Source organism: Pituophis catenifer, unplaced genomic scaffold, assembly GCF_029215685.1.
Source record: "Pituophis catenifer annectens isolate HBS135680 unplaced genomic scaffold, rPitCat1.0.hap2 SCAF_3, whole genome shotgun sequence".
NCBI lineage: Eukaryota > Metazoa > Chordata > Lepidosauria > Squamata > Colubridae > Pituophis > Pituophis catenifer.
This window is the reverse complement of record NW_027256883.1, coordinates 179,762,385-179,780,092: the sequence shown is the minus strand read 5'-3', so window position 1 is coordinate 179,780,092 and position 17,708 is coordinate 179,762,385. Positions and strand designations below refer to the sequence as shown.

General features: G+C 41.9%; 1 protein-coding gene across 1 annotated transcript; it reads right to left on the bottom strand.

Annotated features, from left to right (window-relative positions):
- Window positions 1–2,269: 2,269 nt before the first annotated feature.
- On the bottom strand, window positions 2,270–16,787 carry RNPEP (arginyl aminopeptidase). The gene is made up of 11 exons (XM_070939888.1): window positions 16,394–16,787; window positions 11,783–11,923; window positions 10,625–10,773; window positions 9,686–9,802; window positions 8,690–8,925; window positions 7,930–8,043; window positions 6,921–7,033; window positions 5,722–5,830; window positions 3,658–3,882; window positions 3,065–3,207; window positions 2,270–2,747 (listed from the first exon to the last, which is right to left on the bottom strand). The coding sequence occupies exons 1-11, from the start codon at window positions 16,784–16,786 to the stop codon at window positions 2,583–2,585; spliced, it is 1,905 nt and encodes a 634-aa protein (XP_070795989.1). The 5' UTR covers window position 16,787; the 3' UTR covers window positions 2,270–2,582.
- Between the last annotated feature and the right edge of the window lie 921 nt (window positions 16,788–17,708).

Below are 17,708 nucleotides of genomic sequence, written 5' to 3'. Positions count from 1 at the left end.
GAAAAATGTCGAGTTGTCTCCTGAAAAAGTGCTTTTGGGATCTGGATGACTGAGTATCTCTACAGACTTTTAGCTATACAATGACCCTGAGGACACAGATAAACCTCCAAGTGCTTCAACGACAGTGGTGGGATTCAAATTTTTTTTACTACCGGTTCTGTGGGCGTGGTTTGGTGGGCATGGCTTGGTGGGTGTGGCAGGGGAAGTATACTGTAAAATCTCCATTTCCACCCCACTCCAAGGGAAGGATCCTGTAAAATCTCCATTCTCTCCCCACTCCAGAGGAAGGTTACTGCAAAGTCCCCATTTCCTTCTGATCAGCTGGAACTCGGAAGGCAGAGAATAGATGGTGGTGGGGCCAGTCAGAGGTGGTATTTATCTGTTCTTCGGACTACTCAAAATTTCCGCTATCGGTTCTCCAGAACTGGTCAGAACTTACTGAATACCACCTCTGTTCAACGACCCTCTAAAAGGATACAAATGACCAACTGCCTGCAAGGAATATAAATCCTTCCATTCCCCACTATCCTGTCAGAGCTGAAGAAGCTTCTTGGATGAGAAGCAGGGGTGGGATCCTACCCTGGTTAATCCTACCCTGGTTTAACAACTGGTTCGCTGAGCGAACCGGTTCACTTTCTGCATTGTAGCCAGCAAGGAAAACAGCTGAGGCGTGGTAATCAGCTGGGCTTCGGAAATGGAAATATAGGTGAGTATAACACAGGGGCGGGCAGGCGGACCCACTTTAAAGACAGAGTGAACAGGTTCCCTCATGGCTGAAAGTTGGAGCTAACGGTTCACCCAAACCGGTCTAAACCCGTAGAATCAGTGGTGGGTTGACCCCGGTAAAACCAGCAGGAGGCTTTGCCCACTGACCCGGATGTCATCATAGGTGATCTGCGCATGTGTGGGCATGATGCGGACCGGTAGTAAAGGTAAGTAGAACCCACCCCTGGGTAGAATCTCTTTGAAACATCTTCAAAGAAAAAACAAGAAAGTCATTGCCTCCTGAAAAAAGCACCTTTGGGACAACCATGACCTGGATGACTGAGAATCTTTACAGACTTTGCTGTTTGTCTTTTCATATTGTCTTTCTGCTTCTATAGGTCATTTCCTTAAAATTCCATTTTATATCCATATACAGTATACTTGACTGAAACTCCCAACACCCCATGATACTGACGGATGTAATTTATAGGTGAGTATCACATTAGATTTCACTTACAGTAACTTTCTTTCAGCAACCTATTCATTCTGCACTGCACTCTGTGGTTTACATTCCAAACTAATTTAATGGTTGTGGTTCATAATCTGCTTTTTCTTTCTTCCTGTTGTTTACTCCAGGGTTTTTTTTCAAAGTGCACTCTTCTTACTACAATGACTGATGTTATGTTGTGAATCCACATGAAAGAATTTTCTTTCCACAAACGATTGGAAAGAATCATAGTTATTTTAAAAGTCCCCCACTTATAAGAAAAAAGGGAAGAAAGTGGGGGGGGGGGGTTGGGTGAGAAAGATAGAGAAATAGTGGAGCTGGGCCAGACAAAGAAACCAATTCCACCTATTTCCAAAGCTTTGTCAACTCATGTTGACAAAATTAGGTGATAGAAATTATCTTAACCTGTAGATATTTATCACTGAAGGGCCACGGGGAAGGGGAGAGGTACACAGAACTGAGGCATAGATTAAATTTAGAGCTAGAAGCAGCCATTTAGAAAGTTAAATCCAAGATACTGTTCATGTAGGAAACCGAACTAAAGTATCAATCATGACACGATTGTCCAACCTCCACTTAAATGCATCCTGTGAAGAATACTGTATTTGCTTCTGCTGTTAAACTGTGTTTACTGTTTATTTTTTTTCTAGCATTCAGCTGGATTATTATCTTGTGTCTTTTTCAGCAAAATAAAAGCGTCTCGGTCAAACATCTTTAAAACTATAGCCAACTAGGACTGTTTTAGAGTTTATTAGTGAGACCAGTACTAGCTGTTTCCAGGGGCATAAGTAAGTAAGGACTCCAGAAAACAAAGTGACCCTGCCAACTTCAGAGTTCCTTCATATTTGTGAGAAATGTTCCTCTGCACAGCAGTGTAACTGATGCAAGGAATAATGTATGTTAACTTAAAACTTGAAGCAAGAGACAAGAAAAAAAAATCTAGGAATGATCAGGGAGTGTACAAATGCTACAAAATAAATGAATTCTCACACAACTCAAAGAAGTGAAAAATTACAGATAAAAATTTATTAGAGCCAATATCAAATGATAGCTATTTTTAATTGAAATAAGCACATTGCTACTATCTTTTAATTTACTTAGAAATGTAATGTTTACATTTGTATTTTTTACATTTTCAAAGTTTACAAAGAAAAAAACTAAGTTCTTTTATCCAGCAGGTTTCCCACGAGTAAAGATTACCTTTGGGGAGCTTTAATCTGAAATTTCCAGCATTAAATCAAAAGCAGATTGAAACCAGTCCTCTATACCAGCAAAAGTTTTGAAAATAGCCTTTATTTCTTCTACCCTTTAATCCCACAGATCACTCACAGCCATTCATACAAACTGATTTGTGTTTGCGTCTTTTTTCCTAGCTTTCTTCAGTGTTCAAACCTAAGATCTTTTTAACGTAGTTCTGAACATTAACATGGAGCTGTGAAGCAGTGGACAAATATACTTCCATAGCCAATGCTTGAGCTGTTTCTGAGCCACTCATCATGGCCCGGTAGATGGGAAGGGTGTACTTCTGTTTTCCCTGGAATAAAAACAGAGTAACTTATTGATAAGCTAATAGCATCCTGCAATTTTTAGGAAAGTAACAATTATCTCCAAACCCTGTTGTAAGATATACTGGTGAGCCACATTTCTTTTCCAGTTACAGCACTGTTCAGTATACTGAAAGACAGCTGGATGGTGATAACAAGGATTTTGTATCTAAGAAATAGACAAGACTGGGACTCTAATAATAACAAGACAGTTATCTGTTGCTAGATAGAAACAGAAAAAAAAAGATTCTGACAAAACTACAGCAACTTTGTGTTTCTAGGAAATACAACAACATCAAGCACCAACCTGGCTGTGAAGAAAGTCTTTCACTTGATCAAAGCCTGCTTCGTGATTATTTCTGAGGACAATTTGGGACCAGCGAAGACGCAGCTCAGCATTCTTTGCTTTAGAGATCTTAGGATACAAGACACTCATCTTCTCAACATGCCCTTAATATGAAAGGACAATCAAGTTAATTTTTTTCCTCAGGAAAGAAATGACCATGGCGCTCTTTCAATTATTTTTAATAGTCACAGTGCTTGCCTTTTATACATATTTGATAGCACATGTCAGATTACTTATTGTATATTAAGCACTCCGGATTCCTGTTTCATCTCAATATACACATGCTTTCTGCTTTTTCAAGTACTTCTATTGATTTTTGAAGTGCCATAAGATTTTTTGTATTTCTAATAACTAGCATGATTACCCGTTTGAATGCTATTTCTTTTATTTTTGTATCACTGTCAAAGGAAAGACAAATTCCAAGATCTTTCTGTGCCTAAAAATCCATCATACCCAGGCAGTCTAGTTCCTGGAACCGCCCACTAGCACCCCATTATGTGAGCTTCCATAAAGCTTCCTTATAGAATCCTTCATTTTGGCAGAAAGTGTCTTACCATCTGGCAGAGGAGATTTCTTCAAGATATTATCTAGGAAATAAACCAGCTGGTAGGTCTTCCATGCAGAGATATCTAGTGCTCTAATTGCCTCCATATTGTGGTCAGGAGATGCCCAGAGTTTTGCCAGTTTCTCTGCTGGCTTCATCAACTCCTCTCCAGGTGAAAGGTCAGGAAGGTATGGTGGCCAGCCAGGTGTATTCAGCCATCGGTCAAATTCAAAACCTGCCACAGGAAGAAAGGGGAAGTGGGGGGGGGGAGAAATCTGCTTATTAGATATTGATATTGGAATCTATATCAGTAATGAAATTGCTACTAAAGGTTTCAGCAACACTGTTTAATTTCTGAAGTTCTTCAGAACCACAACAGTACATTATCCCAGTTCTTATTCCATCTGTGCCCAAGAGATATGTATTTTTTAGTAGCACAAAAAACAAACAGAAAACAAACAAACAAAAAACCCTATGGACATTCATGATGTCCCAGTAAGCAACTCACAATATCAGGCTTTTTGTTCTTCTGGGATACTCTGTCATGACAGAATAGACACACTGGGTCCAATTTCAAACAAAGCAACACATCAACAGCTGGAGTTCATGTACTCAAATATTCACATGAATTTACATTCATTTATTTTGATTCACACGGAAATTACCACATCCTGAAGAAGAATCAGTTGTCCCCTGAGGATTAGGCTTCTTTTAAGGATACATGGCATGCCATATATTGGTCTAGACTTGTTAACAACATCTTGATGCCTTGTTGCTTTAAAATTCCAGTCTATTTTCTGTGGTCTGCTACAGACTAAAGATAGATTCCTAAATAAATGTGGTTCCTGATGTCTTGTCTTTGGGCAAGATGCATGCTTCATTACACAGATTCGTAATCTGTGCATTCTATTTAAGAAACATTCAAGGTGGCATTACAAGCAAAATTGTTTAGCAGATTGCCAATGGCCAGTGTTTTTATAAATAACAGCATTTTGTGTATTTTTCCTTAGATAATAAGTAATGTAGATTGGTAGAATATATTCCCTACGTGCCATTTTGTTGATACCACCTTCTTATGCATTGCTTTAATGCAGGGATAAACTTGAAGCAGAAAAAGAGAAGATTTAATAGGCACTTAAAAGCCTCTCCTCCCTAATTAAACATGTTCTCCCAGGCTATTTTAATTTAGAAAGAAATGGGCATCGGGACTTTGTTTGTATGCAGTGTGTACATTTCCTTAAGGATGTTCTCTTCAACTGCCTTCCTCAAATGTGTAAGTTTTCAATTCTCATAATTTCCAATTTTGCATAAGTTTTAAACCAAATAAATAATTTGTGAGAAACTAAGTGATTAAGAAAGACCAAAGTTTTAAAAACAATCTGTTAACCTCTTCTTAGGGCTAAAGCTATATTTGTATGATTAAGAATGTTCCTGTTATCAGATATCAGAAACACTTAACATTTGGCACAATGACAATGTTCTGGACTGCAAGCCTTCTATATATGGTGGGAGCAGAGCACCTGCAACTATACACATAATTTGCAGAACTGAGAATAATCCTTCATGCATCATGTCTGCAAATTATTCCTCCCTCCCTTCCTTGGAATTGCTGCTGACAGAGAGCAACTGTCTGACTTATTATAAGAGCATTTTCTATGAATGTTCACTATACAGCTGCTGCTGAGTTCAGCAGTATTGCCAGAAGGCCTTTTTCCAGGAACCAAGGCAGGATATTGTCCAACTGACTTCTTTATTTTGACTTGAACTGTTGTCAGGCAGAACCTTTAAAGAATGCATTTGCTGTTTTTAGCTTATGGGAACTAGCACACAATCTCCAATAAAAATACAACCAGATTGGGAGCAGAGGGCAAAAGAGTAGAATAACTCATCAGAATTGAATTATTCTAGCAACTGGAGGCAGGAAAACATGAAGCTAATTGAGTTCAAAATGGTCTGGAGGACTCTGGAAGGAATTGCTACCTGGGATTAGGAAAAATTGAAAAATTTCTGCTAGTCAAAGCCTTGTGGCAATTCTGAATGATTTTTTTTTTTTAGCTATAACGTCTTTGCTGACCTGGAATGGTGTCCACCCCTCGCTTCTTCAATTCTGGGAAATATTTCAAGTAGAAGTTGAGGGCGTCATCGGCTGTGATGCTCTGAAATTTGAACTGGTTCACATACGCCTGCCACAAAAAGAAACTAGCCTGAATTACTTCGAGACCTTCTGGTTCATCTCTGGGCTTTCAGCCCTTCTTTATCAATGTCTCACAAACGTTCTTTGCATATAAGACTACCCTGCCTAATTCAAGTTCAGCTTACTTCTACCTCTTTGGTTTTAGTCTGAGAACTACATATCTCAGCTTTAAAAGAAACTCCATCACCGTTTCAATTTCCCAAACCCTTCAAAACTTGAAAAGCCACCTTTCCACGTCATCTGGAAGACACACTTGCTTACTTTATTGGCTTGCCATTTCTTAAAACCAGGTAACACTGAAGACTTCCTATGTGTAATTTATGCAGCCGACTAGAATGACTTTTCCTGGAGAGGCAGCTTAAAAAATTTAGCTTGCTCCCCTAGCATCTTAGCTTTGTTTCAATCCAAGCTGTATTATAACAGCAAAATGAACTCTGATTTGCTTGGGAATGCTTATTTAACTGAATGGCATGCTCAAAAACTGAAACTATGCTCCAAAAGCTGTTGGTTCAGTCAGAAATGAACGTAGACAGATATGCTGGATCCAACATTCTTTTCACAAATATGCCTGCGTGTGTTTGTAAAGAGCTGCTTAAGGAATTCCTACCACAGTATATGATTCTTATAGCACTCACTTCCTTGCCCATTTTTCTCAGCAACTGACACCAAAAGCAAATTGAACTTGGATCTGTCTAATTTCCTTTTAAAGCCATCAAATTGGTAATCATTGAGGTGACTGCAAATCTCATAGTGAACAATGTCTTTTACCCTCCTTCAATAGGGGAGAATAATCAGGCCGCTCATTGTCAAGCCAAAAATTTTTTTTTAAAAGAATCCCCCCACCGTGCATAATTTTTTACACTTCTTTCATGTTCCTGGCACTATAATCATGTATCTCTAGCAAATTTTTCATCCTCTCTACAGTTCTGATCTACAATAGTCTAATCAGAATATATGGTGAGACACAAAGATCTGAACTGTATACATCTTTCTAAACACAATACAAAGCAGCTTACTTTGAAAATACACACTGAGACACACTGCAAAGTAGAAACAAATTTCAGGCTAACACACAGTACCTGCAGAAAAGCATCAAACTTAGGTTGATCTCCCACAAGATGGGCAAGGTATGAGACAAAACAGTAGCCCTTTTCATAAGGAGTTTCATTATATGTATCTTCAGGATCAACACCTGAAAGGAACAAATATACAAGCTGAAAATAGCAAAACCAATCATCTTGTTAGTGAAATAATCAAATATAGAATTCAGCATGGCAAATACTTAAGAATTATCTCTCAATTAATATTCCCATAACTGATCCTCTTGAGAGAGAGATCAGGGGTGAAATGCTCCCGGTTCGGACCGGATCGCCCGATTCGGTGGGTGGTTCGGAGAACCGGTAACAAAAATCCCTGCTCCCACCCCCACCCACCATGCCCAGCTGAACCACACGATCATCAGAGGCTTTTTTTTTTTTACTTTTAAAAGCATTTTTTCTACAAACTCTTCCGATGAAAAAATGCTTTTAAAAGTAAAAAAAAAAGCCTCTGATGATCGCGTGGCTCAGCTAGGATCATTAGAGGCTTTTCAAAACATTTTTTTCTGCAACCACTTGGCCGAAGAGGTGGTAAAAAAAATGCTTTGAAAAGTCTGAATCCCAGCTGAATTCCCTGATCGGCAGAGAGGCATTTTTTAAAAAGCCTCTCTGACCATCCCAGCTGAGTTCCTGATCGGCAGAGAGGCTTTTCAAAGCATTAGAAAAAATGCTTGGAAAAGTTTTAAAAAAAAAAAAAAGTTGGCCACGCCCACCGTTACATTACCCCACCCCCACCAAGCCACGCCCACAGAACCTGTAGTAACAGATTTTACATTTCACCCCTGAGAAAGATGGTTAAGAGACAAAGGGTTGGCTACCTGCTAAAAGGATAAATCACAAAGGCCTACAATCCAGAGTTAACTATGGAAGCTATGACTTCTGGGAGTTGTGGGTGTTGTAGTCCACACACATTAAAGTTGCCTAGTTTGCCTAGATTGCCACACATATCAAAGTTGCCTAGATCTAAACACTGCTTTAGATCAATACAGACCTGGTTCGATTTGCACCCTGAGCTTGTTGAGAGGATGCTCTTCCCCAACATTGTCCATGTGCTGACGAAGCAAAGCTCTCCCAGTAGCAGCTTCCAAGGAAGTATAAGCAGCACCTGATTTTAGGGGAAACCAACAGGAACAACTTAGGTTATGAAGCCTCTGGCAACTGCCAAGCCAATTAAACCAAAATTGCCACTTTAGTGCTCTGGAATCAACTGTCAAGCTGTATGGTCATTAGGAGAGCAGCCACAGGGACACGAGAATGCACTGGTGCAACTTTGCCAGGCAAGGCACATTCTATTGAAAATGCAATAAAAACAAAAGCCCTAAACCCCCTTCTCTCAATAGGGGAATATATTGAACCATAATATAATTCAGGTTGCCAGTTCTCAAGATAGATATCTAAAAGTCCATTGGGTGCATTTAAGAGGTATACAGCATCGTTCTTTTCAGTGGTGGGATTCAAGTAATTTAACAACTGGTTCTCTGCCCTAATGATTTCTTCCAACAACCAGTTTGCCAAACTGCTCAGAAAGTTAACAACCGGTTCTCCCCAAGGGGTGCGAACTGGCTGAATCCCACTACTGGTTCTTTTAGGCAGTTGAATCACTAAGATACAGCTTGATACACTCCTCCTATTTAATGCAAAACAGAATTTAGATACTCTGGGAGCTGCCAGCCAAACATACTTGGAAGTTGCCAGGATGGAGAAGGTCAAACTATACCCACCACCCTGGACATTGATTATCGACCACTCACCATAGAGTGCTCCAGAAATCCTCCTTTGGGCATACATGGTGAAACCCTCGTTCAGCCAGAATTCCCCCCAATGGGCATTGGTGACCAGATTTCCAAACCAACTATGTGAGATCTCATGGATGATCACATCTGCCAGGGAACGATCGCCAGCCAAAAGGCAGGGGGTCACAAAGGTGATACAGGGGTTTTCCATTCCCCCAAATGGGAATGAGGGAGGCATAAATAGGACATCATATCTATCAAAAGCAAAAAAAAAAAAAAAAAGCATTAGTTAGGAGAATAATATTCTGATATGTTCTTATATACAACATTGCAAGGTTGAGGTTATCCTGGACCTGCCGATTTCAGTTAGCAGAATCCAAATTCGAAGTAAATGTATACTAGGCTTCTCAGGCATTTCACTTTGCTAAGCTTCTGATGGTTGCACCAGTCCCAGTCTCTTAAATGAGAAATGACTCTGCTGCCTTTTTAAAATTCTTCTCCTAGTACTCTCTCTGGGTATTTACCCAATGTTGTTGCACTGAGCATTTTGGACTAGAGATTTATATTGAGGTAGAACTGTGCAGCTTTTCAGAGTCAAAGGCAAAAAAAGATATTGACATACCTAAACTTATTAAACAAAACTTAACTTTTCGGCGAACTATGCTACAACTGAGTGCTATGTGAGTATCTCTGAGTGATGCAAAGCTTTTTTACCCCCTTGAAAAGCAGCTGACAGATGAAACAAGAAGCTTGATTCAAGAGATGGACATACAAGGCATGGCTCTTTCCCAGATTCATCTATTCTTCACACCTCTTCAAGTGCCAATGGGTGGGAAGCACTGTTTTAAGGAGCTGCCCCAACACCAACTTGAGGATGCAAAGAGCCCCAATTGTGTCCCCTTCCTTTTTTGGTGAAAAACAGACATATCTCTGTCTGTGCTTCTCCTTGGGAAGATGGATGCTTTCCTGGGAATATTTTCTTTTTTTGAAACAGGTTTAGTAATGAAAGGGTACCTTTCCCATACGTATGGTCCAAAAATCTTCTCTCCAGTGGTAAGAAATTCTTCAATCACACCGTCATACTCTTTCTTAGCAGCCTCAATCAGGCAGGGCTCAGCCCAGACGTGACTCCTGGGGGGAAAAGCAAAAATGGCAGGGAGATCAGCCTAAGAGAGATGAGAATATCCCTAACCCTGTAAACAGGGAGGCACAAAACACACTGTTGTGTACCCTTGGATGCCAGTGGAGTATATTCTGTATCAGACAAGAAGCAATGGAGCCATTCTAGCAGGAAACAGTCCCATTTTTAATCAGTTCCCACACAGAGTCAATATAAAAAATACAACTAAATGTAAAATGTGTCCAAAATTTCAGGGTCAGGCAGAAATAAGCAAAGTGCAACACGGCTTTTAGTTTGGAAACAGAAAACAATTATTAATTCTTCTTAAGTGTCGGCTGATCATATTTATGGCCTGATGCAAATCTCAATTTGCGAGCACATGCACTCTTCCTCCTCCCAGTTAAAAAGGCTTGTACTGAATAATGCTGAAGAGCAAGATTATATTGCTGTTGCCACATGGTCCTGGGGAAAATGTGTGAATGTTTAAATGCTTTAAACAGCTGCACTCAGGAGCTGCATTTGTGCCTCTGAAAGCTTTGCAGCATCTATTCAGAATCGAATCTGAAGGGCTATCCAAATCTGTTAGAGAGGAGTGGAATAAGAAGCCACTTTGAGACACAAGGCCAGTGGGGGTGGGGGGTAGGTGGGTATAAGGGCTTCTCTCTCTGCTCCACTACTCCCACCTGATCACAAGAACAGCATCTGCTCAACTATCCACCAGTCTCCAGGAAAGCTGGATTGCAGTTTCCTTCCTGGGATTCAACTGGAGAAAAGAGTGATGTCGATTATCCTCTTGGATTAAGATGACAGGTATGTTTGCAGCAGCCTTTTACCTTGGTCCCACTTCTGCTGAGACAATGTCTCCAACGACCAGGGCCACCAAATAAGAAGGGATAGGATGAGGCATCTCAAAGAGGAAAGTGTTCCCCTTCTGTTTCTCCCTGGTAACTGCACTCATCACAGCAGTGAAGCCCTCAGGGACCTAGAAAAAGGGGAAAAAAAGAAAAACTGGGTAGTCTAGCTTTGAGAAGAAGGATTTTTGCTTTGGAAAAAACTGGCTAGTCTTGCTTTGGGAAGAAGGATTAACCTCTTTCATTTTCTTCTAGAAAGGAAAGAGTGATGATTTTTTGCCACAAAAGGACAGAATATGCAAATGCTATTCAGGATGTCCACACAAGTAAAATGCCATTGTGCAGATGTCAGGATACATAGCAATGTGTACAAAGCAGTGGTGGGATTCAGCTGGTTCTGTCCAGATCGCGCGAACAGGTAGCGGTGACTGCGGGAGGCTCCGCCCACCCGCCCAGACGTAATGCGCGACTACTGCACATGTGCAGTATTTGCGAACTGGTAGGTAAGGTAAATGAATTCCACCTTTGGTACAAAGCACAGGAGCTAGCATCCAGCAGTCACCCCCCCCCAACCTCTCAAAATCAGAAGTCCTCTTTTTGGAAAGCAGCTTGCAATGGAAGGTTCAAGAAGCAACAGTTATGCAAAAGAAAAGTGATAACTGCGGCAGTGAGTTCACACCAGGTTTTGAAAGCAAAATTAATATTATTTATGGTCTATGACACGGCTGTCAAACTCAATCATGTCACATGACGTATCGAAATGTTTTTTACCTTTGCAGAGCCAGGGTGGGTGTGGCCTGCGTGTGATGCCCATGGGCCGCCAGTTTGACAGGCCTGGTCTATACCACGGGAGATACATAGTAGAAAATATAGCTTTGAAAAACAATCATTGCTCCAGTCTCGTTAGCTTGGTTTTGCCTTATGTCTCCCAGCTATTGGGGCATATTCAAAGCAAACAAGGTGAAACAGATTAATATGATGCATGACCTCATGCTTTGAAAGCCCTGAGGGAAACAAGTGAGAGACAGCATTTAAAATATATATATAATAATCTCTCCCGTAATGAATTCTAGGTTTTAAACACACTGAACTGTGGGGTTTAAGCATGTCCTTCTCTTATACAGCTGGGGAGCTTCTTACCTTTATAATAGCTGAATATGAACTTTTAACTGCAGGAGTGTCAAAGCAGGGGAAAACAGATCTATTCAGAACAGCTTGGCCTTGAGTGTACATGTACGGCTTCTGTTTCCCTGCGGTCTGCTCCGGCATAAGCCAACATACCTGTCAGGAAATAAAAAACAAGATTTCCATAAACAATGAGAATCTCTGAACATGAGCAGCATCTGCTTTCTTAGAAACTGGAGAAAAATTCTGGAAAGAGGGACTGGTTGAGCACACAAAAGCCAGAGGTGTAAAAAAAAACAAAAACCCAGCCTTATCTCCTGCGCAGGTTGATGAGAATCCAAACAGAAAATCAATAAAAGTGGGCACAGGATGAAACTGTTAGGCTCTCTTGATGCTACTCTGATTCCTACCAACCTTCCCAAAGAACTAACAAGTCTTCATTAGACACAGCCACCTCTTTGCCAAAGCAAGGATCATTTTAATATCACTCTCCACCTGATGCCAGTGTGAGCTGAGAATTATTTGAGGGATTTCCCCTTGCTGATTACTTCTGTCCATCCTGTCAGGCTAGCAGAAGACACATGTTCCATGTCCATCTATTAAGGTAGGACCCAAGAGACGGGCCTTTTACTGCTGTGGCACCTGCCTTGTGAGACTGGACCTCTTCTTGATGTCCTTTGAGAAGTCCCTTAAAATCTGATTGCCAACAGGCTTGGGGGTCCCCCAGAAATGGGGATTTAATGAGATGAGTAAATTGTAACATCAATACTCTTCCTACCCTTTTGAAGTTTTTAAAAATAATATTTGTTTTAATTTTAGAATATTTTTCTGATTGTTTTAATGGCTTTATTGGATGCTGCCCAATATCTGTGAGATGGGTGGCTTATAAATATGATACAGATTGATAGATTGATAGAAGATGGATGGGTGGATGGATGGATGGATGGATAGATAGATGATGGACAGATATTTTCAAACACAGAAGTAAATGAAAATTAAAATTGTTCAGGCTCTGGATTTGGAAATAAGGATTCTTTAAATACCCAAATCTTTTAGCTATGCAATCCAAATCTTCAGCTTTCCAGAACTGTTGCTGTGAACTATTTCTAACAGAATTAATCATCTGGGCTCACATGGTTCTCAATTTATTTTCACAAAGCATATTAATGCAAATCAATATTGCAAATGTTGGAGGTGTCAGGTTTAAAAAAGGTTAAGGAAAAGATTTTTTTCCCCTATCTTACAGATGAGTAAATATGTAATGCAGCTGTAACTGATTTTTTTTTAAAATGAAACATTTATCAATATGAGCTTTGTCCAAAAAAATCTATGTTTTTTTCTTAATTCTAGTAACATTAAGGTATCTGCGTGCCAAATTACCAAATAAAGTATAAATACAGTGATTGGGGTGGGAGAAGACATAAGAACAGAAGCAGTGTCTCGCTAGATCAGACCCCTGGTCCATGTTTAAACAGTTTTTGAGTTAAGGCTGCAATTGGGACCAGAATTGCCTGTTATAAGTGATGTGGTCATAAAGCATGATGTGATATGAGCACAATCCTTAGCGACAGCAATCCAAGCAGTTTTGGTTGTTTCATAGTAAGTGCACACAGAGTCATTAAGCAGGAATCCCAGATAAAGAGTGTGAGATGCCATCAGGGCATGTGGGAGACCCTAGGAGGCCTGGCACAGGCCCTGCATGAGTTAGAAGATGTGGGTGTGTGGAATGTGGTGTGATGCAAGATCAGTAAGACCTGGGAAACAGCACTCAGGATGTGTGCATGTATGTGAGCACAGGGACACTGGGGAAAGAGGGCTTGGGGCAGATGTGAGTGAAGGAGGGAGAAGGAGAACATGGTGCGTGTGAGGAAAGAAAGACCAGGGATCTATAGAGATTCTTAATCATCCAGGTCATGGTTGTCTCAAAGATGCTAAGAGCTGAAGAAGCTTCTTGGATGAGAAACGTTTTCAAAGACAAACCCAAGGGAGTCCTGTTGCCTTTTGAAAAAAAGCACCCTTGGGACAGCCAGGGATAGGGGAAACTTATCCGAGTGACTTGGGATCTTTCCTGCTGGCTTCCCCATTGATTTTATTTGTGGGAAGCTCACAGGTAAGGTTGCAAATAGTAATTACATGACTATGGGATGCTGCAAGCAAACTGATCAGTAAGTGCAACTTGATTGCCAAGGGCTTGAATTTTGTTCAGCAACGGCTGGAACTTCAAGGACCAGTTGCAAGTCCCTTTGTTCAGCACCACTGTAACTTTGAATGGTCAATGAATGAATGGTCATTACTTAAGGACAACCTATAGCTGTGATGGCGAACCTATGGCACGCGTGCCACAGGTGGCCCGCAGTGCCCTCTCTGTGGGCGCACGAGCTGTCGCCCCAGTTCAGCTCCGCTGCGCTTGTGCGCAGGCCTCCCACTGGCCAGCTGGTCATTGGGTCTCTCCCGTGCATGTGTGAGGGGTGGGGGGGTGCGGGGGGCCAGGTGTGCATGTGTGGGGGTGGGCACATGCGCAGGGCCCATGTGCGCATTGCATTTTGGGGGTCCGGCCGCACTTTGGGCACTCAGTCCGGAAAAGATTAACCACCACTAACCTATAGTCTAGCAGTCTGTTCTCACAATGGCCAACCAGCTACACAAGGAAGCCCAACAGTTTTCCAGTAGACAGCCTTTGGGCGCAGTCATACTAACATCAAGGCTAACAGCCACTGATCCCAATGACTTCAATGAATTTGTTCATCCTTTTTCAAAGTCAGCCAAACTAATAGCACATCTCAAGGCAGCAAATTCCAAAGTTTAATTATGCATTGTGTAAAGTTAGATAGCACAAATCTCTTTAATGGGAGTCAATTCCACATGAATTGCATCATGTGTAGAGATATGGATGCCAATTTGTTCACACATACACCATCATGAAGCAATCAATTTTAGGGAAATAAAATATTCTGTTTAGGGAACATACAGTATCAACCTTTACAAGGAAGCCTTTCTATTGCATCTTTTTCCTGCAAACCGTCCTTAACGCAAATCTCTTCCAATCCCAAGTCCCTAGCAGTCATTAGATCATACTACCCATTATCCCTGATTAATGGTATTTGGGGATTATGCCATAAATGCTTTTATCATCATATAAATATATCATAATGGCCAGGTTTCAATCTCCCACAGCAGCTATGTGCTGGGATTTTGCTTTACAGAAATTTCCAAAGGCTTCCCGACTGGTAATTCCAGAAACTGTAATCTAAATCAGTGATCTCCAAACTTTTTCCTTCATTACCCAACACTGCTTATCAGAAAGTCCTTTTTATCCAATATAAGTAAAACACTTTAAATAAATTTAAATGTCCCTTTTGTGAATGGGTAGTTGCCTGTCATTACCCAAAGAAAAACCACTTTTACCCAGTTTTAGGTAATTTACTCAGGTTTGGGGATGCGCTGGTCTAATCATAACTGGAGGACATCAGATTGGGGAAAGTGTCTTTATTTTTAAAGGAACACAGTCAGTACAGATTAAGTGGTATAGTGGTGGTGTAGGGTTTCCAGACCTCCAAGGTCCCTTCCAACTCTGTTATTCTATTGTTATAAGTTAGCCAACATATCATAATTTTGCACCCATCTGTATTGTAGTCCCATTTTATTTAGAGGAATTGCACTAATCTGGGCCATTTTCATCTTGGCTTTGGAGTTTTCCCTAAATAGGATAAGAAGTGCCAAGCTTAATTTCGCTCCCAGCAAAAATGGTAGAGGTTAAATAAGAGTACACAAGGGAAGGCTGCCTCAGTTTTTGCTGCAGGTCTAGTTCACTCTTCCTCTCCATGGGTTGGACTACATCTCCTATCTTTCCCAGCCAGTGTGTCCAAGAGAGGAAAGGGAATAACAGTTAGAACAGCCTCCAGGTGAGAGGTCTGCAACAGATCAAGGGAAGGGATGGCCTTACAACATGCTGATAATGATAATCCACACAGAGATAAAAAAAGATTTGTGCTGCCTCTCTCCCTTCTTTGGCAAACAACTGAAATCACATGAAGGATCAGGATAATGAGAAGCAAATATTAAGAAGATGAAAGGCACTCAGGGTTAATACCATGATGACAACACTACAGGAAAGGTGATGGTCTCCCTTAAACTGAGCTGATGACATCCCCCTATTATTTTCTTGGCAGCAGGACAAGAGTTGTTCACTTTGTCTCCTTCGAAGAGGACTCTGGACTCTCTTCTAATCTACAATTCTGGGGTTTCTTAGTGGTGTCTCAGCCCTGCACTAATCATGTCTGAGCATGCTTACTTACTCAAGGCCAGTTGAAGTCAGCTAAGCATTGCCACGTATTAATTCATAAGAGCAAGACAGGATGGCCATTTAAGCTTAAGAATTACGGCAGCTTCCCGTTTTCCTAGTCAGTTGAAAACACTTATTCACTGGGAATTTAAGACGGCACTCCTGAGCATGTGCAGAGTGCCTTTTTTCCATTACGGAGCCATGATGCAGCAGCTCTACGGGCGAGTAATTAAGAGTCAAAGGGCAAGATTGAGCCTGGCTCACCCGAGAAGCGAAGGAACCGGGCGGAAAGCTCCTGAAAGCCAACCCACTGTCCAGTCGCGCCGTCCGCCCCAGCCACTCACCCCGGGACCCCCTCCGGCCCGATAGGCGATCTCCAGCACCACCGCGTCACCGCAGGTCAGAGGTTCGGGCAGGGAGACATGCAAAGCTGAGCCGTAACTAGCGAACGGGCGGTTCTGGAAAGAGACGGGACGCAGCGCTCCCGGCTCTTGGCCTTTTTCTTCCCCTCGGCGGCTCTTCGGCGGTGCCAGACCCGCGCTTTCCACCTCCACGCTGGGATGCGAGTCCAAGACGATCTCGCTCACGCCATCCCGCAGGCACGTCAACTCCAGCCTCACCGAGCCTCGCAAATGCCCGGCACCCGCCGGTTCGAAATCGACGCGCAGAGATAAGTGCAGATGCCGCAGCTGGAAGGAGTCGGCGCTGCAAGCGGTCGCTGCGTCCCGGCCCGCCATGGTGAGCGCAATCCGGAGGCCTGTAGCAGCAGTGGAGGCGGCGGCGGCGGTAGTGGTGGAGGCGTGCCGGTGGGGAGTGGCAAGACGCTGGGAGGCTCAACCCACGAGGAGGAGCAAGAGGAGGGTGTCGAAGCATGGAGGAGGTTGCTGTGCGGACAAAGAAAAACACAGAAAAAAATGTTTTCTAATTCTGGGATATTCCGACTTTTAAGTGGCAATAGCAGAGATAGCTGGATTTGTTTGTTTGTTTGTTTGTTTGTTTGTTTGTTTGTTTGTTTGTTTGTGGGTGGATGGATGGATGGATGAATGAATGAACGAATAAATGAATGAATGAAATTAAATTTATATGGCTGCTCTGCTCACTTTCAGTGACTCCGGATGGCTAATAGCAATAGCAATAGCACTTAGATTTATATACCACTTCATAGTGCTTTTACAGCCCTCCTCTAATATGGGTCCTCATTTTACCCACCTCGGAAGGATGGAAGGCTGAGTCAACCTTGACCCAGTGAGATTTGAACTGCCAAACTGCAGCTAGCAGTCAGCTGAAGTAGCCTGCAGTACTGCACTCTAACCACTATGCCACCTCGGTTCTTTATCGAAGAAAGATAAAAACCCAGTATAACAAATAGAAAGCAATACAAACCCCCCTTCCCCCGACATCTATCAACTACTGTACAAGAGAGCCCTTGGCACTGGTTAGTGCCTTCTCTGGGGTTCAAGTGCTGTCTCTCTTAAACTCTTAGACTTTGCCGTGCAACATCTTCACTAACTGAAAATGGCAACTGATACCTTGATCCTGATTGCCAGTGCTCTTCAGTTTGGTGAACTTAGATTGCATGGCTGAGCAGCTCTTCTATGTTTTCCCTATAGATGGAAGCCATCCAGTGTATGGCCCAAGACCGCCAGCCAACTTTGAAGC

What these genes read in the sequence shown, in the direction of transcription:
- RNPEP (XM_070939888.1), bottom strand. Translation starts at nt 16,786, where the DNA reads ATGGCGGGCCGGGACGCAGCGACCGCTTGCAGCGCCGACTCCTTCCAG. An exon ending in GGGCCGGAGGGGGTCCCGGG is followed by an intron (nt 11,924 to 16,393) that starts GTGAGTGGCTGG and finishes ATTTCCTGACAG; the next exon opens with GTATGTTGGCTTATGCCGGA. An exon ending in CAGGGTGCAAATCGAACCAG is followed by an intron (nt 7,034 to 7,929) that starts GTCTGTATTGAT and finishes TGTTCCTTTCAG; the next exon opens with GTGTTGATCCTGAAGATACA.